This window comes from Blennius ocellaris (genome assembly GCF_963422515.1).
Source record: "Blennius ocellaris genome assembly, chromosome: 20".
NCBI classification, from domain to species: domain Eukaryota; kingdom Metazoa; phylum Chordata; class Actinopteri; order Blenniiformes; family Blenniidae; genus Blennius; species Blennius ocellaris.
Genome location: NC_137669.1, coordinates 2,156,405 through 2,182,164, shown reverse-complemented (window position 1 = coordinate 2,182,164; position 25,760 = coordinate 2,156,405). Strand labels below are relative to the sequence as shown.

Below are 25,760 nucleotides of genomic sequence, written 5' to 3'. Positions count from 1 at the left end.
ACCTTATTTACTGTATTAGTCACTTTTCATCCGTATGCATTTTTTTAATAACATGGTAAATGTGTGTCATGTATTTTTATTATACTAACAAATCAAATCCTGTTCTTCCTCCTCTTCCTCTTCCGGCTCAGTCAACTTTTTTTCTGAACCATAAAAAGTTATGAAACTTTGGAATTAGAAAGTCAACATACGTCGTTTCAGTTGAAGTTGTTTTCATGTGTTGATCTCGAGTGAGTTTATAATACGTTCCGGTGATTATCTAAATGTTGACCGAAGTGAAACATTTTAAATGGCGTTTCCCCGACTACATAACTCGACGGATTCCCGAGGGATTACACAACGCTGTCCAATCAGAATGCGTTTGCCTGCGCCCTGCGGTGGCGTGACGCGATGGCGATACCAAGTGATTTTAGCCAAAAAAGGTCAAAATATCAGCAAAAAACCACTCGCCCATTTGGGCAAGCTGGGTAGATGATTCACTTGCCTGAGCAAAGCTTTTACTAGCCTCAGACGTCAAGCCTTAATGTCGAGCCCTGGCTCAATGAAGTGTTCACAAAATCTTATGTTGCAAAAACCAATAATGCAAGAATTTTGCAAGTCAATAATGTGAGTGTTTTCACCTTTTCCAATGTGATAAATAATAACTCGTAAATTTTGTTGTGCCTGCCTCCTGCTGGCTCACACACAGTCGACAAATGTGAAGAACCGTTCAAGAACCGGGACACTTGGTTGAAAGATTTCTTCACCATCAGCGTCAGAAGAAGCTGAAGAACTTATAGTGAACTTCTCGTGTTTTAAAGACGTTCTGTCTTCCCGTGAGGAGTTGAGACAAACGTCTCACATTTTGGGTTTGAGCGAGAAAATGTCTCACCAAACCACATTGGAGTGTATGAGAGGAAATCAATCGTGCACTTGCTGCCAATTAAGTCTTTTCTTTTTTGAGAGAGAACCGTTTATTTCCAGGCAAACGAAGCCCCTTGTGAGAAGCACAAGGGGCCTCAGCTACATTTCCATGTACAATATAATGAGAAAGAGGGAGAAATGTAGCAATATTTTCTTCTAAAATGCCCTTAAGTGTCAAATAACCAGCTAAAAATGTATAATAACAAAATACTGCCTGTGTTCAGAATCAGCTTTATTGGCCAGGTATGTGTAACACAAGGAATTTGGCTTGTGTAAGCTGTGCACACTTTGTACGAATGGAAACATTCAATAATAACAATAGTTGACTGAATAGGACTGAATAAGAGAGTAGATAACAGTGAATAGTGCAAAAGGATGATGAAGTAACATGAGGTAGCTGCGTATTTACATCATAGAGTGGTGTCGATTTTGTGAAAGTTATGCTGAGCTGAATGTGTGGAATGGTGAAGCTGTTGAACGAGGTGATCTCCGTAGCAGGGAGAGTAAAATGATCAGGCTATTGACCTTATTCCGCCCCGCCCACTTTTACTTCTGTCCCACACTTCCGTTTGAAACGCACTTCCTGTTCCAGCGAAATCGCGTTCATTTCAACGGAGAACTACTGGGAAGACTTGCATCTAAAATATCATACAAGGTAGGTTGTTTTGCGCCAAATGTGCTGTGATCATGTACACCAACATTGCTTCTGTCTATAGTTTGAAAACGACTTTGAGGTGTTTCTAGAGCCCGTTTGCCGGTCAGATGGATCCCTTCTGTGTGCTCAGTACGGAGCTCCTCTTCACTGAGGAGAGCAAAGAACAACAATCTGGAGGATTCTTCAGTGTGGAAACACAATATTCCATATAGAGCTGACTTTATTACAGACTACAGTCTAAATCAGAGTGTGTCCAGTGCTACATGCTGTCATTATAGTGCCGCAGCGCGGAGTTGGCAGTGTTTACAAGACGACAGGCTAACCTTGCTAACTAGTTAGCTTCCTGCCGGTCCAGCGATTATTAAGCCGCGTCTTGCTTAGGATATTAAGGCATCTGCTAAACAAACCCAGCGACTAAAAACTACCCAAAACATGCTTTGTAAAGATATGCAGCATGTCCATGTCAGGAAATATTGAGCTGCTGCAGTAACAGAAATAACCATAAAGCTATTTGCTATTAGCAGACACAACAAAATCAATATGAAATAGCAGATTAATGCAAAAAGGCCAATCGAGTAGCAGTAGTAATAAGGAACTATCTAAATACTGTATCATCTCTGATAGCTTTAAATTAGCTTTAAATTGGAAACAATTAAACAGACTGGTATCGCAAATCAAGTAGCGCGGAGCTAAACCGGAAGTGTGATTACGCGCATGGCGCCGCCCACGCAAACTTCCGGAAGAAGGTGAATAGATTTCAGAGATGTGCGTTTGCAGCCTTGAAAGGTTGACGATACAGTTTTGCAAAGCGTTGGAGGAGGAGAGACTCACCCTGCAGGATGTTCCTCTGCTCCAGCTCCTCGGCGCTCGGCCTCTGACTCAGCCGCCTGAGAACAGACCATCGTTCAGGACTCGCAGTCGAGCCATTTTATCTCCACCACAGCCGTGAACGTGAAACGAAGCCTCCTCCGACCGAGACGCTTACCGTGTCAGCGCCGTGCCGATCTTGTTCCTCACGGCCACCCACTGCTCGCGGCTCTGCCAGCTCATGCTGTCGTGGTTGTCCTGCTCCTCCCTCTCCTGTCTCTCCAGCTTCAGGGCCAGCGTGTCCTTCCTCTTCACCCGACTCGCCAGGCCGCCTGCCGCAAAGAGGTCAGAACAAGGTCAAACTTGGTGACTGGGTTGGTTTTCTTCAGACATTTCAATGAAGCGCACACACACACACACGCATGTACAAAGCTTTTACTAGCCTCGGATGTCAAGCCCTGCAGTGATTGACTTCTATAGATAATGATATTAGGAGCAGTAAACTAATGTTAGGTCTGCATGCTGATCTTTCTCTTACTAACTTGTTAACTCCTACACATATCACATCAAAGACAACATCACACGGTAACTGAACACCGTCTGACGACTCCTGACGTTTTACAAAGCAAGTCGCATTCACATCAACTCACGTGTTTCTGTGGATTGATTTCAATTAAATATCATTTTTAATCTAGATTAATGTTTCATTTTGCATGACCCAATAGACTCAAGAAAGAAATATAACGCATATAACTGTTAACGGTTCAAATGTTTATCCAGATTAACGTGTTGCTTTCCCAGCAGCTCCTAAGACAAACTGATCAGTTGACATTGTCGGAGAGGAGAGCCGACGGCTTCCTTGTTACGTCGATGCTGCAACTGAGAAGAGCCAGACGGACCATTTCTTCATGTTAATGTGGTCATTTATTCGTTGAAAAAAGACAACTCCTTCCTGCAAGGCGTTCATAGTCCTTTATGTTCGTGAACTCTGACCCTCTCGAGAGGTCAACATGCCGTTTAGCGTCTTCTATATGAAGTTTGAGCCGTCACTACTGGAACAACTGACCATTTGCACATGCGCGGCGGTAATTCTACTTGGACAAACTGAACGGAATGCATTGCCAGAGACACTTGGATTCTGCGCTACAGTTCTGGGTTAACTGGAATAAAACTTTAAATCAGATTAATCATAATGGACTAATACATACATTTTGACAGCCCCATTAAATACACATGTAATATTGTAGTTATGAGCAATTTAATACATTTTTAACCTATATTTCCTTAATGACAACAGTGTGTGTGTGTCTGACATCAGCTCTTATTTTGTTGCTCTATTTGCTTCATATTTTTAATGATATTAAACTGAATGATAACAGGACTCATTGTTATTGTCCATCGACTGTCGCATGTGCAGAAGAACTATTTATTACAGCTGTGGTGTGCATGAGTAGGAGCAGCATCTGAGAAAAACTGCATTTTCTACCATCACCAAAGCGAGACAGACAAACACAACTGGGTCCTAAACATGTTCATTTTTCCAGTGTGGATCCTGGTAAAGGAATCAAGAAATCCAATCAACCTAAACGTACAATCCAGACTGGATGTTGGCCATTGTTCAGGAAGCATCCGTCTTTGGCAGAACTTACTCGGAGCACCTTCCTCATCCTCCTCGTCTTCGTCATCGTCATCATCTCTGTACAGGATGGGGCCATCCGAGTCGGAGTCCTCCTCACTGCCCCCGGGGCCCCCCCCCTCAGGGATCACGCTGACCCTGGGGTCCCCCACCAGAGCCCTCCTGCTGCGTGGCTCCAGCTGGCGGGGAGGCCTCGGAGGCTGCAGCTTCCTCATCTCTTCCTCCAGGTCGAAGTCGTCGTCTTCGGGCCTGTGGACGAGCAGGATTAGGGGGGATTACTGGCCTGCGGGATCTTAGTCCCACGTCTAAAAACGGACGAGAACCACAACATTCAAGTTCAGGGAAGAGTTCTCAGTATCCCGTAATGTAAAAGTCACACTGATTTATCAAACAACCAATAAGTTGATTAGAAGGATGATGACAATTTACAATTTGAATGCGGCTTGCAGCACAACGAATTGGTCTCCGTGAAAAACTGTTTGCTTCAACAAGGAGAGAAAGATGAAAAACATAAAAGTGTAACTAAAAGAGCGCAAAATAAAAGAGCTTTGATTGATGCTGAACGATGATCCCTATGCTCTTATTACAATACTCAACACTCTTTTTAGCTTGATCTTTCTAGATTGTAAAAACATTTATCAAATTCATTAAATACAAAGTTGTATGAAGTATGAATATGTTTGGAATGACAGTTGAAGTCCAGTGGTTATTTATGTGTGGAGAAATTAACAAGTCATCATAAACGCATCATAAGCGTCATCCAATACCCGTTTTCATTGTTTGTTTAAACTTTTAAATACCTATTTTCACTCTGGAACCATCTGGGCTGCAATTCAATCAGGTACTTTTTTGTGTTTTCCAAGGAAACGTGTGCACAACAAAGAATTTATGTAACGTTTTCTTGGAGGTGAGTCAAAGCACGCACAGAAAACATCCTTCATTCACACGTTGCAGCCACAGCTGCCCTGGGGCCTCTGGCACCTCCGACCACCAACATTCATGCACTATTCAGACCAATTCATACAAGTGCCCTGCCCAAAGACACAATGGCAATGACTTGGATAGAGTGGGATTTAAACCATCAACACTTTGGTTATTGGACGACCCACTGAACCGCGGTTGCCCCAATACACTTACAAACACAAAATTTAACTGATAAATCACCAGAGGACAAAACACACACACACACACACACACACACACACACACACACACACACACACACACACACACACACACACACACACACACACACACACACACACACACACACACACACACACACACACACACACACACACACACACACACACACACACACACACACACACAGACTTCCACTCCTCATTGATGAGATTTACTGCTGATTTTTCTTATTTTCTGCTATTGTTCTGTCAATTATCAACATCATGTTATTGTTTTTTGTTTGTTTGTTTTGTTCTTTGTTTTATGTCCTTTTGTTTTTGTCTTTGCTATCATTGTTGTGATTATTTTGGTTTTTGCTCTGTTGTTGCTCAGGCTGGTTTAATCTCATGGCAAATATTTGGATCACTGTGATTGTTGTATTATAATGAAAAAAAAAAAAAATAAATAAAATGTATGTAGCACTAACAAGGGTATTGTATGTATCTCCCCTCCCCTCCCCTCCCCTCCCCTCCCCTCCCCTCCCCTCCCCTCCCCTCCCCTCCCCTCCCCTCCCCTCCCCTCCCCTCCCCTCCCCTCCCCTCCCCTCCCCTCCCCTCCCCTCTCCTCTCCTCTCCTCTCCCCTCCTCTCCTCTCCTCTCCTCTCCTCTCCTCTCCTCTCCTCTCCTCTCCCCTCCCCTCCCCTCCCCTCCCCTCTCCTCTCCTCTCCTCTCCTCTCCTCTCCTCTCCCCTCCTCTCCCCTCCCCTCCCCTCCCCTCCTCTCCCCTCCTCTCCTCTCCTCTCCTCCATCCTTTCACCCCAACCGGTCAGCAGAATTCCTCCACCTCTGACTCTGGTTTCTACAAAGTTTCTCCTGTTGGGGGAGTTTTTCTTTCCACAGTCACAAACACACCTGCTGCTCATGTGGATATGTTGGGCTTTTCTATTTTCTCTGTAAAAGCACATTGGAATGACTGTAATGTATTTAAAAATGTCTTTTTTTTTTAATTAAAAAAAAGTAACCGATAAAAAAACCAAAACTGAAATCAACAGAGAAGTCCATCAAATGAGAATTACAAAACTCCCAGTCAGGACGGGGAAGTTGTGCCATTGCCTGATGCGGGGTACTCACAGCCGGAGAGGTTCGATGGTGATGGGAAGAGAGTGTCGAGAGTTGGGCCCCGCCTCTGTGAGGAAGTCTGGCGGAGACTCGAACAGCAGCGAGTGAGCTCTCTGGGAGCTGTCCGGGTGGGGCTGAGCCGGACCCGGGCTGGCCAGAGCTCTCTGGATGAGGATGTGCAGGGGGATCGCCGGAGGCTGGCTGGGCGGCTCGGTGGTGGGGCTCGGGGGATCGGCCTGCACCGCGGGCACCGGGCCGACGCTGGGGGGCTGGAGCGACTGAATCCTAGGAGGAGACGGAGGGATGTGCGAGGGCGGCGGAGGCAGGAGCTCAGTGGCGGTCTGAAGAGCCAAGTTCATCCTTTCTTCACTGTTGTCCCCTTTCGAGGCGGCGGGAGGTGCGGGCGTGGGGGCCGAGGGTGGCTCGGTGGCAGTCGGCATTTCTGGGAGCTGTCTGGGTGGAGAAGTATCCATAGGGTGCCGCTTGGTGACCGGGGTCATCCTCTTTGGTGGGGTTGGAGGAGAGCGTTTAGCAGGCGCTGGCACCACAATGATGTTACTGCCGGCCTGTGAAAGCTCCGCTGTAAAATACAGGTGAAAACACAACTTTAATGAATGCATTGATACGACTAGCACTTTGGAAGCACCACAGACACTTTGGTACTCAGAGTCCCAAAAAGTTGTTGATGTTTTTGTTGGTTGTATCGAAAGGAACCAAGAAGTAATTGGAAGCACTTTTTGATTCTAAGTGCAGAAGAGTGCATGGTAGTATATTTTGATAGTATAAAACGTATCAAGGAGTTGTTGGTAGTATGTTTTGATAGCATCAAAGGTACAAAATAGTTCTTGATGGGATTGATTTGACTTTTTCATATCAAAAGTACTTTTATGAAAGCAGTCAGTTTAACAAATTACTACAAATTTTCATCTCGGACAACTTTGAGTGACCTTTTGCCCAAAGGAATGCACATTTTTTTACCCATGTTTTTTTTCTGTGGTATAAAGCAATTTTTTTTTTTTTTTTTAAAACAAGCATGGCATCACATTTCAAAATCACAATGTTGTGACGCCACAACAGAATGATTACAAACAAAACCTAGCGTCAAATGATTTACATTCAACCTTTAAAAGAGTGAGGTTAGTCTTATTAACGAGGACAAACAAACAGGAAACGGCAGCATATGGATCAATTAAGTCAGGAAGCATGATTCCAGATGTTACATAGCTAATGACACATTTAGAAACCCTCTTCATTTCAAAAACATGAATTGAACTCCATTCAAAGAGCATGCAGCGTGTTCTTGTCGGGATTTCAGAACAAGTTAGTTCGCCTCCATTGGTCACAGCACTCATGCAATGCAGGTCTGGTGTTAAAGTGGAGGTGATGTGCTCCGTGAGCTGTGGACGTGCACCGCTGGTCCGCAGGCTTTATTAAGGTGGGATGACATTTGGCGCCCACACCGGGTACCTGAGTAGGTCTGGCAACCCCTGTGGCGCAGGTTGACGGGCAGAGAAAGGTAGCGGTCCAGTTCGCTCTGCTGCTTCCAGCTGGTCCAGTGACAAGGCTGCCTGACTGGGGAGCCCCTGTACGGCGAGGAAGCTGGCGGAAATGAGTGGAGATGTCAGGGACGGGGCCGGGGGGTTTTACATTCCATGCTGGGAGACGGACGCGAGAGGGTGTTTCACAAGACACGCGTTTGCCTTGGCTTCACACTGTCCAGAAGCAAGAGTGAACATCAATCATTGGACAATAAACAACGTCACTGGGAAAAAGAGCTGAGCAACAGATAAGACTCCTTTCTGCCGGTTATATAAAGCTGCTGCCAAAGTTTAGTTGGGTTTGTTTCCCCATATCATTCAAGGAGTTAAACAATTCTCCTCAAGGTGAAAGAATTCACCAGAAAACAGCAACATGGAACAAAAAATATCAGGTGTTGTCACAGAGTTTTGTTTATTCTTCAAGTTTTGTACTGGCTGTGACTCCTGAGGCTCACGCATAACAAGAAGCTGCAGCTTTGAGGTTTGAGGCATTCGAAAGCAATTTGAGTTCAGATATGAGGATTTTTCCGCTGAAAAGATCCCCTCTCAGTATTCCACCAAATGATGTTTAGAGGCTTCAATATGAAGTACTCGCAATTAAAGCTAGAATATATAAAATACTAAGTGCAACGTCTAGACAAGTGACTTTCCAGTCTTTCTGCCATTTTCATGTAAACCAACACTGTTTTCAAAAGGTCGTCGTGTAATAGTAAAGCTTTTCTCAAACACAAATGCAAACTTGGTGAGTTTTTCCTTGACAAGATGAGTAAACGGGGCCGAGAAGTAATCTAACACAAACAAACATCATGTCATGTGACACACTGTCTTGTAAAGCCACTGTGCTGTGTTGGTCTCTGCAGGAGTGTCTGTGCGCTTTGAGTTGTGGAAACGAAGCAAGTACGTGTAAAAGCATCAATAACTGTGGCTTCATCCATTTGTTTGCCTTGTATATCCATCTCTTGGCGTATGCACACACACAGAACGACATTATCGTGACGTATTGAAGTAACGTGTCGTGGTTGTGACATCGGATTCATTGGGCAGTCAGACCTGTTCGTGAAATCCACGTCGCCCGGTGTAGCAACCAATAATCCTTTAATTCGAAAAACAGTTCTGGCTGTGATGACTAAACTGCTTTTAGAACCAGTGTGGCTTATTCTGTAATGTTTCACACAGTATTATCTGGCTAATGGATAATGCAGCTGCGTACTCGCAGAAATAGTGCTTCTGCAGTTTCCAGCAGAAGCAGATGCTATATGGATAATTCATCTCGTCTCCACACTAAATTGAGATGTCATGTAGGTAAACAAACCAGGCCTTGCACAAAAAGACAAATTAAACACTTCAAAACGACCTGCTATTTTTTTGCTTGGGCTACTTTAAGGTGTGCTGAGAAAATTAAACATGGAGGATTGTGAGGCTTTTGTAGACTGAACTGTAAAACCAATCATTCACAAAAGAATGGATTAATTCCAATTAATTGGAATGCAGATAGCAGCTCAAGCCAGACAAAATCTCGCGAGACTCAAACACTGCATGTTTTATTACATAAAGCTGTGCTGTGTGTGAATGTAAATAGGAAATGTCCTTCTTGTGAGGTCATTTTTTGGGGGTCAAGGAAGCAACTTAGAGCGATTAGAGTCACTAGTGGAAGTGGTTCCAGAGACCATACTAATCCTTTATTTAGACGACTAAAAACACTGACATTTAAAGATTTAGTGGAGTAGAACCTTCTAAAAACCCTGTTTAAAGCTCATCTGGAAAGTTTACCGAACAAATTGCAAAACAGATTGGCCAAGAGAAAAAGTAGACATGAACTGAAAGGAACTGAGGTTTTTACAAAACCCAGGTTTCAATCGGCCGTAATGGAAAATTGGATCTCAATCAAAGGAGTCGGTCTGTGGAACATCTTGATTGTAAAAATTAAAACCTCTAAATCCATTGATGTGTTTAAGAAACTTGTTAAATGATCAATGTTACAGAAATACGACACTGCGGAGGAGCAGATCAACCTTATTTATATGTGTTGTGTTTGATGTCTTGGAAAAAGACGCTGCATTGTGACACTCAAATGAACTGAACTGGAAACTGTGAATGATTTTGTGTTGATAAGGGGCAGACATTATAAGTTTGACTTCTTTCTGCTCCTTTTCATTCATATGAAATGCCGTTGTTGCCTTGTTTTAAATGAATGAAATAAATAATGAAATGGAAAAAACTTCTCTCATTTAAATGCATCTTTTGCCATGGAAATGATCGCTCTCATCAGAAAGTGCACATCATGACCACTTGTATAAAAAGTCAAACGGCACAAGATAGCCACCTGCTAATTACTGGAAACAGCACACAATAAACGCAGCTGCCTAATAAACGGCAGTGGAAAGTGTGCGACTTCCAAAACAAACCATACTAGTAGGAACCGCTGTGGCATGCTGGGCCAGTAGACACGAACCGAGCGGTTTCTGTGTCTGACCTGCAGAGATGTGCTGCAGGAAGCTGCACGGACAAACCACCGGAGAGCAGTGGTTCCTCTCTGGAACCACTGCTCTCCAGAGAGGAACAGCACAGCTAGCGACAGAGTGGGAAAAGCCAAACACAGCAGTAACACCCGGGTCAGAGTTAGGAGACAGTCGAGGTGCACAAGTTCAAAATTGAACATAGTGTGGAAAGCCCTCCACTGATGCCACGTGAAACCAAGAGTTTCCATAATTGCATGAGATTGGGGGTTTGGGTAAAAGCATCTTGCTGCTCATAGCAGCCGCTGCTGATGTGAACCATCTACCTTTGGATAAGAGTTTACCATTGAGGAGAAATGTGGATTCTGAAAACAGCCGAGGGCTATAAAGATTGACTTCGTACATCTTTAAGAATAATCTCTCAACAAACCAGCAACTTCGTACTCCCCCAAAAAAATAAAATGTCACACTGATAAACACGCTGGAGGCAGCGTCATAATTCCGGGCTGCTTTCTTGATTTATACACAATAAACCTGCCACAACAAACAAACTAAGCTAATAAAATATCTAACAAAATCTCACAGATTTCAACTGCAACTGCAGTAAAGCAAAAACGAAAAACAAAACTAGGTACCCTCCTTAAATGAAAGAAAACAAGCCACTGCTGAATGGGTGATACAAAGAATGCTTTCACACACAGTAAATCAGTTACTGACCTGCTGTTTGTCTCTTTTCCTTTTCTTTTGCAGGAAACAATGCATGCTATTTAAACTGTTCTAATACAACAATAATGCTCTTACCGTCAACACTAATCGGCACTGTAACCCCAAAAGGAATAAGGCTGGCTCTTGTCCGTGTGCTCCACACTGTAAGAGGACATTTGCATAAAGCGGACTCTTTCTTAATGCTGTGCTGTAATGTCATGAGGGGGTCTGTTAAACCTCTGTGGTATGTGGCTTTCTAGAAGTTTCACATTACAAACAGGGAAAATAAACTATTTAAAACCATCTGCCTTACCTAAATAAGTATTTCAATATAGTCTGAGGGACTAAAATCATAAAGTCTTCCACCAGTTTTGCACCAGCATCACTTAAATGTCCTTTGCTGGACAGATGAACACATTATAAATACTAATCCAGCTCCTGAAAATCAGCCTTAACTTCACTTAATATTGGTTTTTATTATCATTGGACAATTTGGTATGTTTGCCGAGTACATTAAAAATCGTCATGTTATAAAAAGAATTTGGAGTTTCAAGTTTCCTTGAACGATTTACTCAAAAATGTAAACGATGCATTACGTCACGAATAATTCAATGAGTAAATAGTGACATGACGCCAAGGCCTCGTTCACACAACGTTTCAAAACGCATCGTTTTTGAGCGTTTCAGAAAGGTTTGGTGGTTACGTGACCGTTACCATGGCAATGGCAAAAACACTAAAAACAATGTTGTTAGCAAGTTCCGATTTCCACTGGCTCTAAGCATCTCTGTCATGTAAACAGACATCAAAAAACAACAACGTTTTCTGGTCTTCATTTGAAAACTCAGTCGTGCAAACGAGTAAATCTCATTAAAACATATTTACCATACGCATTCAGCAATGTGCTTGCAACACTGTTTTTCTGAAAGCTTTCCAACAGTTTTCCACCATGTAGGTGTGAATTAAAGGGACTTTTAGCACAAGGTGTTACAGTTTTAAGACCTTGTGCGAGTGCCGCTATAAAGAAGACAGTGGAGGAAGCAGTCTGCAGAGAGAGGCTGCAGGGGAATGGAGGACGACAGACTCACCGAGCAGCGCGGGGTTGCTGTTGCGGTTGGTGGGTTTGGGCGGGGGGACGGGAGGCTGCTTGGCGTGGGGAGGGACGGGGGGCGGCGTGTCGGAGTCGGGCACCAGCGTGGACCGAGACTGGTCGTCCACCATCAGGGAGACGGTCCTCGGCGGTTTGGCCACCGCTGGCGCGGCAGAGGACGAAGAGGACGAGGAGGACGAGGACGAGGAGGACGAAGATGAAGAGGAGGGTGGGGTTGGAGCCCGGTCACCTGATAGGCTGGTGAGGAATTTCGGAGGGAGCAGAGCTTGTTTGGGTTGAGGGGCGGATGGGTCCTGCTGGGAGTCCTGTGGTGCACGAGGGTCGGTGGCAGAGCGGACGCCGGCGGACTCTACAGATGGTCACAAACATGCACAGCAGGGGGTCACACGGAGAAGAGAAAAGCTACAGTGGCAGTAAAGTTGACTTTTGATGGTTAATACTGAGGAGGGAAACCGATCAAGACTGTACATTCAACACACGGCAGACACTCACAAAAGACAAAACACACAAGGGTTTAAATGACGTAAATGTCACTCGATTTCAAGTACTGGAGGCCAAAGTTGACTTTTGCAGCTTCATAACCCCGTTGGAATGGTTGTGAAATCATTCACCCAGCACCATCAGGAGACCGTTTCATCATAGCAAAACATTCACAGACTGTTGACTGAGGAAAAGTCTCAAAGGTGCAGACAGGACACTTTGTAGTTGGTCACATGTCAAGCTGACTTGAGTGAAAAGCGCAGAATTTCTCAATCGAGGATAAAGCAGCTCTGTAGTTTTAATAGCAACTTGTTAAAGCATTTTTTTTTTTAATTGAACTCAAAATCTCAAATCGATGCTACATGAAACTTGGTACAGGGAAGTGTGGACTGCAGTAGTGCAGTCAGTCTAAGTCACGAGGAGCCTGGGACACTTAAAAGTCCTCAATGACATAGAGTCTCTGAACCATGAAATACTTCTAATGGCGTCCCAGAAGGAAGGACATCGTGTCTGACACTATTCAGTATGACTGAACCAAACCTAGGACAGTAAAGCCTTCAGAGTTCATACATACCCCAGTCTTTCTACCTCTGGCCGACTAAGTGGCTTGGGGGATTGGTTTCATTGAGCTGAAAGCACGATCTTACCTGCCCGCTCTCTGAACTGAGCCGGTGGGGCGTATCTGGGCAGGGTGGTCCTCTTGTCCGACTCTGAGGCGGGACGAGTCTTCTTGGTGTCCTCCGAGGAGCTCTTCTGCAGAGGGGGCCTCAGCTCCACCTCGGACTGAGGCCTGACGCCTCGCCGCAGCTCTTCTACAGACTGCTGAGGCCCCGGTCTCTCTCTCTTCTCTTCACGGCGGTCTCTCTCGTTCCTCTTGGTCCAGTCGTCCCTCTTCTCCCTGTCCTCTCTCCTCTCCCTGTCCTCTCTCCTCTCCTTGTCCTCTCGAGAGTCTTTCCTCTCCCTGTCCTCTCGTTCTCTGTCATCGCGGTTGTCTCTGTCGGGACGCCGATCTCTATCGTCCCTCTTGTCTCTGTCATCCCTCCTTTCTCTATCGTCGCGCTCCTTCCTCTCCCTCTCCTCCCCTTCTCTGTGTTCTCTTTCGTCACGATCTCTACGCTCCTTCTCGTCCCGATCTCTTCTCTCTCGTTCATCCCGATCCCTCCTTTCCCTTTCATCACGTTCTCTTCTCTCCTTCTCATCCCGATCTTTCCTTTCTCTCTCGTCCCGATCCCGCCTGTCCCTCTCCTCGCGATCTCTCCATTCTCTATTGTCTCGTTCTCTGTCCACTCTTTCATCTCTTCTCTCTCGGTCATCTCTCCATTCCCGCCTCTCTCTAAAATCTCTGTCTTCTCTCCGGTCGCCTCCTCTATCCCGTTCTCTTTCATCCCGCCAGTCCCTCCGTTCCACGTCTTCCCTCTCCCTCCTGTCCTCTTTTCCATCCCTCCTCTCATCTCTACGGTACCTGTCGTCTTGTTGAGGCCCTCGAGGTAAAGATCCTCCTCTCTTTTCCACATCTGACGGCAGACGGATTCGCCGGTCCGCCTCCACGGCGAGCCGTGCGTGAGAGTCCACGTCCAGAGGTGCCCGATTGTTCCGGGACGCGTCGGAGGCTGCTCTGCCGCGACCTCTTTCATCGGGCTGAGGCACCTTGAGGGCATTTCCCTTAATGTCAGAGTCCCCTCGAGATATTCGCTCCGAGCTGTCAAGCAGCTTGTCCACATCCATCGGCACCAGGTGCCCATTTTTAACTGGCGGACCTTTGATTTGGTTCGTGTCATTGCTCTCTGTCCAACACAGGAAACAGACAGAAACACAGTAAGTGTAAAGAAAAATACAAAAAAATGGAATGACTCAGACTCTGTTTACACAATGTTTTCAAGGGTTAATGCATAACCTTTGCATTTTCACATTGTTTTCAGTGTGTCTGCCATTTATGTGTTAAATTACTTGTTAAATTAAAACACAAAAACTTAATAAATGGGGTCTAAATCAACACAATGTTCTGAAGTTTTGGGTAAAGCTCATACAACTTTGTATCACTACCTACCGTTCTCTGGCATTTCCTTGAGAACTCCTCTATCAATCAGCTCTTGTCGACTCTTTCGAACAGAAATCTTTCGTTCTAAGGCTAACGGGGAGAAAAAAACCAATGTAAATCAGGAATGAGGGAAGATCCACACATATACAAGAACAAACAAAGAAACCAAAAAGAAAACATACCTATAGACGCCTCTGCAATCTTCTCACTTGGTTTCTTCTTCCTCCACTTCCAGGGCTTGAAGATTCGTCCCATTTTGGAAAACTTCCCTTTGCGTTTACTTGGCGGTGATCCGCCAGCGGAGTTGCCCTCGTCGCCTCCTGTCGTGCTCTGCTGCAGGTCAACCTCATCCTCTGCAGGGGAAGAGTGGAATTCACAGTTTGACACATCGATCGAAAAATCTGTGCCGGAGGTGATGAAGAAAACAAAAAGAGTCTCACTTTGCAGAATCCAGTTATTGAGACAGATGAAGCCATAGGCAACCAAAAACAATTATAGCAATGATAACACGCGTGAACGGAAAAATAAAAAGGTGGATTTGCTGGGGGGTTATTATTTTTATGTTTTTACATATCCAGCATTTAACACAAAATGACTACAAGATATGCAGTAATATCAAATTAAAATGAGTGATAGACATAACCTGGAATTACTGTAAGAACGCAACATATATGAGGCATTCCTCTGTTTATTGTCGTAAAGATATGTACTGAACCTATCAAACAAGCATCTTTGTGATGTAATGTATTGTTAGTAAACAAATGCTGCAGATACCAACACTAGTTTTGTTTTCAAACCAGGCACTTGTTTATGTTACGTTAGACAAGCTGTATTGTGTGCAGGTTTGAAATGAAATTTGAAATAAAATAGTCGATGTAACCGTAAACCCAGAAACGGCAACTCTTGACCTAAATTAAAGCATTTGCCACATAAACTAGAATCAACTGCATCATACACAGTATATTCTAAACATTTGAATTTGAGTTGTTTGAATTTTAGTGGGGTTGAGAATAATACCAAATCAACTTGATTTGTTACAGCTTATATAAAAATACCAAATGGAAGTTTTGAAGCTAATATGGGGCTACAATGGCTGAGCTTTTGCCATCAAAAGGGAATCAAATCACATTGGGGGTTGGTGACAACACAAGTGTGGAATTTGTTTAGCCAGAGATTTGGCATGAAAAGCAGAAAGAGGAACAGATTAATATGCTATGAAGCAGCAACACCACAAAAACGTCCCGTCAAGACTGGATACGACTGCCAATTGCTCTCGAGACTAAAAACAAAACTGTGTGTCTTGTGGCTGCAGCAGCCACAAGGTTAGATTCCATAAACGGGGCGGGGCTTTGGCTCCACGCAGACAGTTACAGGCTTCTACTGCCAGTGACAGTGAGAAGTGGAGAATCTTTTCACAGGATACTGTGAATTAAAGGGACTTTTAGCACAGTGGTGATGCATACCTTTTCTAACCTCACCAATAAAAAATCCTTTATAGTGTTTGTTGAAACATAAGTAGCGAACAAACAAAAAAGACAAAACAAGAAACGGAAGAAAAATATGTGTCCATCTGTGACAGAAACCATGACTCAAGACATTCCAGAGCTGGTCTATCGCGACCGAAAACCAAAAGCCAACAGTCACCGGTTGGACGCAGGCATTCTAATTCCTAGGTGATGAGCTGGCAGGCTCTACTATTACAGAATAGTGCAGTGCAGGGCAGCAGTAGGGACAACGCGTTTTAAAGAGTTAATCTGTCGGAGGACAGGTGAGCTCATTTTGGTGTGTCATGGTGCGAGGGTGGTGGGACCTGGAACTACGGATCTCAATCACAACCAAATCCTTTGTAGTCTCGCATTTCAAAGAGACAAAACCCAGAATTACAATTTAGTGCATATAGAAGTCAATGAGTATTTCATTCAGAATCACCTTGAAAAATAGACTGTGGGCAGCAGTAATGATTTATGAGCACAAGTTAAAAAAAAAAAAAAAAAGACAACCTCCAGTCAATTTTTGTTACTTCATCAGCCAGAAGAGTGCCTATTAAATATGAGCTGAATGTTAAGCGGTAACCTCAAGTAGCTGCTTCACAACGACAAACGCTTCGTCAGACACTGGAAACACATGACCCAAACCAGAGTGCAACGACTTGTTTCATTACACACACAACATGGGGTTTGCATCAGCAGTTGAGACAATCCGTACCCGTCCCACACTCCTCCCTGATCCATCCGCCGCTCTATCACCGCTCAATGCTGCAACTTACCGACGTTCCACTCGCCACTCAACAGTCAACATTATTAAGAGGAGTCACGGATTGACGTTATCGATTTCCCTGCACTGATAAACTAACCTACTTTGGCAACATTAATGATCCGTTCAGGTCCCGTTTACGCCACAACAAATAAGAGTGTATCCGCAAAGCTTTGTTCACCTTTTGGGGGGGTCCGTTAACACGACATCAGTGTGTGTGTGCGTCTCTCCCCATCCCTCCTGCTCATCCAGTGGTAAACAAACATGGCGGCCTCGTAGTAGTATGACTCGCGGTCCGTATTCTCCTTTTATCGTCCATATCAGTAGTTTTATAGTGGACACTCTCCCCTGATAGCATCCGATGCCTCATCAGTCCACAAGGATGTCGACTTCTCTCCATTTTCGTCACATTTATAGTGTATTGTTCTTTGCACTCGTCTATATAGCTTCATTTAAAAATCAAGCAACAGCGCCCTCCTGTGGCCCGGCATAAAAACTACATGGTTGACCCTGTGTCTGCTGCTGCAGTGTGAACACACTTCTCGTTTAAAATGCAGTAGGTGTTGTTACGTGAAACGTTGTCATGTAAACAGTTAGAAAACTGGACGTCAGTCGAAGACAAAGCTGCCGACATCCACCTCACTACTCAATCCTGAAAGAGCTCTCAGTGTGCAGAGATTGCTGAGAACAAAGCAAGCAACGCAAAAGAAATATTACGACCATCATGCTAAGTGATTGCCTCAACTCCAAGTGGGACAACGTGAGATTGCAGTCTGGAGACGAATGGAAACCAGCAATGGTTCTGAAAAGACACAATCAGCCATGTTTGTATGTAGCTGAAGGAAAGATGCTCAGATTGTCCCTCTGTTGAAGTCTGACACTGAAGCAAATTCACATCTATGAGTCAAATCTTGTGTTTTCAGTGTGGAGGTGCAGCTTCATGCTTTTTGTGCCTTTAAAACCAAGTGTTCAGTCGTCCTCTTTCGCTCTGCAGTCAGAAAGATTTGGAGGCACACGTCACGGTGACGTCCGCGTGAACAGCGCCGCACGGAGAGGCGTGGCAACTGAAATGATGTCATTTGGCCGCACGAAGCCGTGAGGAGCCCGCGGACACGTCAAGCATAAAACAGCCTTCACAGAAAGCGTCTAAGACAAACTGCTCAGTCAGCGTTTCCACCTTCTGCACCCGAGTGCAATCTGGATGTGGACGTGACCTGTGACACAACTTTGTCTGCTGAGAGTAATGTGGACAGAAATACTGAGAGTAATGTGGACAGAAATACTGAGAGTAATGTGGACAGAAATACTGAGAGTAATGTGGACAGAAATACTGAGAGTAATGTGGACAGAAATACTGAGAGTAATGTGGACAGAAATACTGAGAGTAATGTGGACAGAAATACTGAGAGTAATAGTAAACAGTAACAAAACTCCATCTGCTGACCCAGTATTATTTGTCAGTTCAAATAATCCGCAGCTCTCAGCAGTCAACCTGCTGACCTGTCTTTGGCTGCACATCCTTACCATACCAGAGGCCTCATTTATAAAGGCTGCTGAAGCACAAAACAGGTCCTGGAAGATGCGTACTCCACTCCCCACGCAAAGTTCAGAATTTAAAAAAAAAATAGACTTGCGTACCGGTGCGCAAACTTTGAACTTTGAGCAGCACGTTTTGGAGACGGGGAACCTGCAGCGCTGACTGTGAGGTGGAGAATTGAAGCCAGATTGATCTTATACATTTAATATCTTCAAATATCAGACTTATTGATCCACGTAATCATAAACAACCAAGCTGCAGTGGTAGAGATGGTTCTTTAGTGGAACATTACTACTGAATCAGCAGCTCCATGTTCACATGTCAAACTTTCATCTTCAAATGATACAGAGCGATGGATCGAACTGATTCATTATCAATTGTGACAAAGTGTGTAACAATCAGTGTAATTTCAGAGTAAACACACAAATAGTGCAGTAACAGCCGTGAGTAAGGCTGCAGCATCAGGAGCGACACTGACTGTCTGTCTCCAGTGGTTTGGGATGTCTGTTCTGTTCCAGCTGCCTTTATTAGGATTTAAATCTATAACGTACAAAAATACTAAACAGTATGCACACTAACAAAGTGAGTCTCTGGGAAAGTCTCACGCAAAACAATTTCAACTGCAATTGAGAGGATTTACCTTTGGTTACATGTAAAATTAAGAAATCATAGTTTTTATATTGCTTATTTTATTATTATACATACGTGATAGGTAATACAGTTTCGTATATTTTGTTCCTGACGCGGTAGGGTCATGCGCGCTGGACGCAGTGCTGGAGACAGACGACCCCTCCTCCAACTCGAGTGACCCAGGACAAAACACAAAGTCCACTGAGCCTTTTTACAAGTCCCTGTTCAAATATTCAATTCATACATATAAAAAAAAGATCAAACTGAACTTTATCGGTTTGATGTTGTTTCCACCAAAATGTCTCCCCTCTCCGACACTCGGACACGCGCTGCCCGTCTCTGACCTCCACCTTCAGATCACATTCTTCTTCTCCACCTCTGATCTCTCTCTGACTCTCAAACCATTTCCAGCGGTGACGGCGTGCTGTCGGTCGTTTTATTATTTTATTACCGATTCCACTACTGTGACGCCAAACAATACCTCCTGACCTCCACCTCCTCCATGACTGTTTCGCTCTACGTAAAATACATTTTCCTCCCGGTTTCTGTCAGGATTTAGCGGCAAAAGCCGGCGATCAACAGGTTGATTGAGATGCAAAAATATGGACGAGGCCCTTTGCCTTGGCCATTCATGGTAGAAAGTGGGCGTGTTGAGTGCGGGTATGGACTGTCGACCTTTCAGGTAGACTAAGATCTATAAATGGAAAGTGCGTGCAGACGCACGCACCGTTTAATTGATCCAAATGTTCTGAGGAGCACGCCATTTTCAGCTTTTGTGCACAAACATTTCTAGTAAGAATCCAACGCAATGTTTTATAAATGAGGCCCCTAATCTGGTAGATTAGTGAACCCTCCTGTGAAATACAATGTGTAGTATGAGTACTACTGGTTTTTAGTTTATTATAGTTAGTGAATCATATTTGGTTGGTATTGTGCTCACAAGGAATAAGATTTAGTTTTGTTGTTTAAAAACAGTAGACAGCGTTTAGTTCTCTTAAGAAGGCATTGTGGTAGATTCCATGCCAATTATTGTATTTTGATACATAACCACTGATGTTTTAAACTCATGTAAGTATTTCAACATAAATTCAATCATGACTGTTGATCCAGTCGGTAATTTTCAGTTTACCTAAAAGGGAACAGGTGCATAGAAGCTATTACAGTTTGTTTACATTTTCAACTACCGTATTTTCCACCCTATAAGGCGCACCTAAATACCTCAAATTTTCTCAAAAGCTGCCAGTGCGCCTTATCACCCGGTGCGCCTTATATATGGAAGATTTGTGCTACTTGAGACTGCTATTTGACAACTGAACAACCAGAAGCTTTTATTTTGACAACTCTAACTTCTCAACTGGATCTTCAGAGCGGACCACACTCCGCACAACACATTCATCACTCATGGTTGCACACCAACATTCTAACAAACCAAAATAAACTAGATGAAATAATGACTCCCTAAACTGGGGAACAAAAACACATAAACACAATCAACACAACACCAAGCCCAACAACAACCCACAATAACCTCCAACAACACAAAATGTGTCGCTGCAAGGCATGATGGGACATCCTGAGCTCCTCAGTGCAGCCGATAGAAACTCCCATAATTCATTGCAGCTGTTTGTGGTGTTTTAAATGCAATTATTGGGGGTTCTATTTGGTTTGTGGTGTCGGTAATAATTGTGTTGTGTTGTGTTTTTGTTGCTTAGTTCATGTAGTTTAGTTTATTACCGGTAGTTGTAAGTTGTCAACCAGCAGTGAAGAAGGTTTTGTGTGTAGTGTCCTCCTGGCATAGGCTGCAGGTAGGACTATCAAAATAAAGTGTGTGCACCTCTCTGGGTGTTAGAATCAGTGGTAAATGTAACTTAATGGCTTTGAGCTGTCAAGGTTGCTGACCACTGGTCTATTCCATGCGCCTAATAGGGCGGTGCGCCTTATATATGAACAAAGTTGTAAATTATGTCAATCAATGGAGGTGCGCCTTATAGGGCAGAAAATACGGTACATCGATCGAAAAATTAACTCTACAACTGTAGAAGTCAAAAGTATGAAAATTAAAACACTAAACAGATATTTTTATCAAAAAACAAACAGAGCCAAACAGGCCCGGCATGACAATTACATTGTTTTCAGGAATTCTGCCTTTTCTTTTTTTGCTTTATTATTATTATTTATTTTTTTTTGCATTTCTGCCTTTTCAAAGACATCATTTACAAAATGTTGCCGTGTAGATATGAAACTTTTCCGAAAACAAAAATGCAAAAGCAATGAGCTTTCACCTTGCATTGTAAACAGATCCTCAGGCTCCTCCACAATAAAAGAAACTTGGTTGATAAAAACAGTTAAAGGTGAAAATTGTGTGTGGGGTTAAGATGCAAGGAACAATGTGACATTTTAGCGGTGAATGCTCACAGATGAGTGTCCGTTAGTGCATGCACCAACACAGGGAGTAGGAATTTAGCTTTTTCACTCAAATGTTGGTGATTGTCTTTCTTTTTGAAAGCACACACTGTTCTTGTGAACCAAACATCAGTGAAGAGCTCTGAACTGCACGTATTCTTGTTCTGTACAGTTGTGAGGTACATCGGCACTTTAACTTGACGCTGTTGCACATCTCCACTACTCACATTTAGTTAGAATCCTTGATCGTTTCTGATGCAAGAAATAGATGAAGTCGACAAAATACATCACACGGTCAGACCAGCCTTTTTTCTGTGTTTTGAAAGAAAAGTCCACATTCTAAAAAAAGATTGACCGACGAAAACGCCGTCGTGCAGAAAGAGCAATTGGTAAATTTGAAAAAGGGTTTCATGATTCCATGCATCATTATATAATGCAGTACAGGAATATATTACAGTTAACTTAAAATGTATTTTTCCAGATTTCCACATACAACTGCACAATAAGACCAGAGATTTATTCCAATTTATTTCACCATCAACCTCAGAAAAGCAGCACTCCCTCATTGTGTGCTCCTCAAATGACGAGAACAAAATCCTACTGACATTCATCTAAAACGCTTCATCCTGTGAATACTAGTTGGCAGTGTTGGAATCTATGCTCACACTTTTCTTCGAGAAAAGAAGTCAGGAAGTTGAGCCAAGCTTTGCTCAAAATGGTAAATCCAGCACCAATGGAAATCCAGACGGTGCTTTAAGGGAGACAAGAAACTCAAAGATTCACAAAAGAGAATACAATCATTTTTTATGTGTTTGCTGCATGCTCCATAAACCTCCCAGGGGGATCAAATTAGTGATTTAGCTTTGGAGTCCAGTTACTAGTGAGTGGTCATGGAAAAAGCACTATATAAGTAAAATCAATTAACCAGGAAATCATTGCTGTTTGGTCATCCGAACTGAGAACAAAGGCTTAACTGACAATCTTTGACCAAGACACAAATCCAACACCTGTTTAGCGAGGTGAATTATTATTTTTTTAATTGTCCAAGCATAAACCTATATTGTCTGTGGTTTCAACAACACTCAGGTTCTCTGTGGCGTTTTGGACTAGAGGGCCAAGACAGGCAGTTAAAAAAAAAAAGAAAAGAGCAAATGGCACTTGATTATATATATATATATATATATATATATATATATAATTAATATCAAATCAGTCACTTCATTACAGAGCTTGCAGTCAAAGAAAACGTGAGCTGTAGTTACCAGGATGGGAAACCAATGGAAAAGCGTGACGGATCCTTTCATCAGCACCACACTAGTGATTTCAGCCCTGCTGTATCTGACAAGCGATGGCTGAGCCGCGGCTCAAACCCGGGGCTGGCGGCTTGTCAAGACTTGGATCAGAACGCAATCAGAAGGACAGAGAGGGAAGCTTAAAACGTCAGTACTTAATGATTCATGCAGGATGTATTAATCCTGCTACGAGAATTTGCTCTGTCAAATGTAAAACAACCGACGGCAAATGTGAATTGCCATTTACTAGTGGCGGGCATCCAATTTCTACACATTTGACTGGTTAACTTCTTCATAAGGACGACAGAGATTGATGGATACCAAGTCAAGCTGTGGGCAGCACAACTAAAAGGCACAAAGGCTGGAAAGCAATAGTTACAATAAATACGCAAGACTTCTCTTAATCTTAAATCCCCAGTTCAAGATAATAAAAATACAAGGCTGAAATGTGTTGTGCAACTGAGAAAAGCGCTGCTCTCGTAGGAAAGCGTAGCACGGTTACTCTGTGTTACACAATCTCTAGCAGTCCAGTGGACATGACGATAGTAGTTTTCCATTTGTGAAATGGGTGTGAGGGTCAGAGAGGGACATTCTTTGTTTTCTACTGAGCTGAAGCCATTCTAATAGAAACTTTAGTTCAACTCAGTTTCTAGCACTGCTGAGGTCATCATGAAGCTCTGCAGGAGCCCAATAACGCCACATTCATTTCAACCAGCGGTGCTGAGCAGGAACATGTAGGAAGGATACCGACCGGCCAGTGCTGGCCTCCGATGTGCTGAATGCATGTGTGGGGTTGTTGTTCAGAGGCTTGGACATCCACTCAGAAAGAAGGTCCATTATTAAGTAAGATAGTCTGCATGGTAGCAACTTGGTTTGTGTTTGAAAAGACAAACAAAGTCCCAAAGTGGAAGAATCTCTTCCTATAAAATCCATGTGTCCACTTCAGATCATGTCAGTCCCTCCTACTTTGTCTTAATCTTGCCGTCAGTAAACACTCTGGGGTTCCAGTGACTGTTCAGTCAGCTTTTCCTATCTGATACTACAAATTAGAGGGCACATGCACCAGTACTTGTGTTTTCCCTGTGCAAATAAAACTACAGAGTGTTTTAGAATTGGTTTGTACAATACATGGATCAAAAGTGTTTTTTATTTCTCTTCCTCCGTCTTTACTGAATTAGCTTGCTCGCCATAATGTCAATTCATAATGATGAATGAAACAGTATTGAACTAGCCGTTAGTGAAGAGGTGTTGTGACACTGAGCAGAAAACCTGAGGGGTTAGCGCTCCACATCACCGTTTCATGTTATATATGATGAAATTAACTTCAATAAATGGAAGAAAAAAATGATTCAGGTATCGTTGTAATCAAACAGCAGATTTCATTTTAATGGCTGCTAATGACCAACAAATGAAAAACATCCTTCTGGGCCAAATGTTCACCCACAGCGTGTGAATTCAGGCGTTCTGTCGGACGTGCGTGTGGACTGCCATGCATGAAATGTGGGTGTAGACAAGTCAGTGAACTCTGATCACCAGCCCTCCATGCCATTTCTGACACTGTCGCCGAGGCACCGGCGGGTGTGGAACTGGGAGGAGTGTCTGTGCACTGCAACAGAAGCACAACAGTGATGGAAGAGAGACCACTGTGGAGAACGGAAGAGACCGACCAGTCACGGGGGACCTGAAGGGCAATCAAGAGGAAAACTGCACATCTATGCAACCACTTGATGAAGTCAAGCTTGCGATTGATACGTCCACGGATTGCAGGAAAGCTAATCAGTCTCTGTGCGTGCAGAGCCAATTGAACTTTGAAGACTATTAACAGGCGGAGAGCAGCGCCAGCCAGCTGCTGCTAGTGCAACACCCCGAGGACCTCTGGTCAAGATGTCCACATGACTCATGCTGCAATAGAAGAGAAATGGATCCCAGAGGAAAATCCCTTTTGCAGCGCTGCTCCACACACCATAGGATAAAATAAATACAATAGAATTTTGAAGCCAGAAGAGCATTTAAATAGTGAATATTTAATATTAATATGTACAAGGCTTAAAGGCGACCAATATATGCGTGGAAAACACAACAACACTATTTACAGGGAAGAGATAAAAAGTCTGTTGGCCAAAGGAAACCAGGATTTGCTCTGTTGTGCACTTTGCTGGCATCAGACTCTATTTACACAACAGTGTTAAGTGAAAACGCATCGTTTTTGGTTCAGGAATGTTTTGCGTTTACAACGTTCTGAAAACTATGTTCATTTCCACAAAAATGGCATAAATGCTGAAAACAATGTAGTAATGGAACCACACACACGTGCAGAGAACAGAATGCTATAAATATGAACAATGGGAGATCACGGACACTCGTATGGACAGACGACCAAGTTGGATTATTACAGTGATTGTCAACTGTAGAACTACCAAGTCCCAGCACCATATGGACGACAGAACAAGTATTGATTACAGCTACGGTGCCAAGTGGCAGCTTTTTGAGAAAAGCCCCCCAATCTCCACATTTCTACAGAGGCAGATCATTCCGGTCAATCTAGACCAGGGGTCGGCAACCTTTAATGCTCAAAGAGCCACTTGGTCCCGATTCCCACTGAACGCAACACCCAAAGAGCCACACCCATTTTATTTTGACAGTCCCACAGGAAGACCATGTCAGGAGGAGACGACACACAAAACCTTCTTCACTGCTGGTTGATAACTGACAACTAATAAACTAAACTACATGAACTAAGCAACAAAACACAACACAACACAATAATTAGCAACACTACAAACCTAATATAACCCTCAATAATTAATTGTGCCTGCCTCTGTAAGAGGCGTCGCACAATTATTACAATCCTGGGAAAACGCCGTTTTTTTTTATTATTCTTCCTCTGCCGCACAAAGTTTGCCGAACTACTAGTCCCGCACCGTTTGGAGTACGTATACAAAAGCATATCGCTACGTAGGGAATTATCGGGAATCCTGTGCATCCATTTGGATTGTGGATATCGCAAACGGCTTCCGAACAACACGTAAAAAACGGCGATGATTTTTACATCCGCTTAACATGGGAGCCAAGAAAAA

General features: G+C 43.6%; 1 protein-coding gene across 4 annotated transcripts in view; it reads right to left on the bottom strand.

Moving 5' to 3' along the window:
- Positions 1-25,760, bottom strand: part of phactr4a (phosphatase and actin regulator 4a) — a 64,530-nt gene that overhangs the window by 8,221 nt on the left and 30,549 nt on the right. For 3 of the 4 annotated variants that reach the window (XM_080516243.1, XM_080516244.1, XM_080516242.1), the window contains 9 exons: positions 14,751-14,921; positions 14,578-14,658; positions 13,178-14,314; positions 12,028-12,399; positions 7,711-7,842; positions 6,256-6,823; positions 4,015-4,250; positions 2,544-2,697; positions 2,390-2,445 (listed from right to left, as the gene is read on the bottom strand). In XM_080516243.1, coding sequence (XP_080372369.1) covers positions 2,390-2,445; positions 2,544-2,697; positions 4,015-4,250; positions 6,256-6,823; positions 7,711-7,842; positions 12,028-12,399; positions 13,178-14,314; positions 14,578-14,658; positions 14,751-14,921 — 2,907 coding nt within the window. The remainder of the gene's footprint in view (positions 1-2,389; positions 2,446-2,543; positions 2,698-4,014; positions 4,251-6,255; positions 6,824-7,710; positions 7,843-12,027; positions 12,400-13,177; positions 14,315-14,577; positions 14,659-14,750; positions 14,922-25,760) is intronic. The other variant, XM_080516245.1, reaches the window with a different exon arrangement.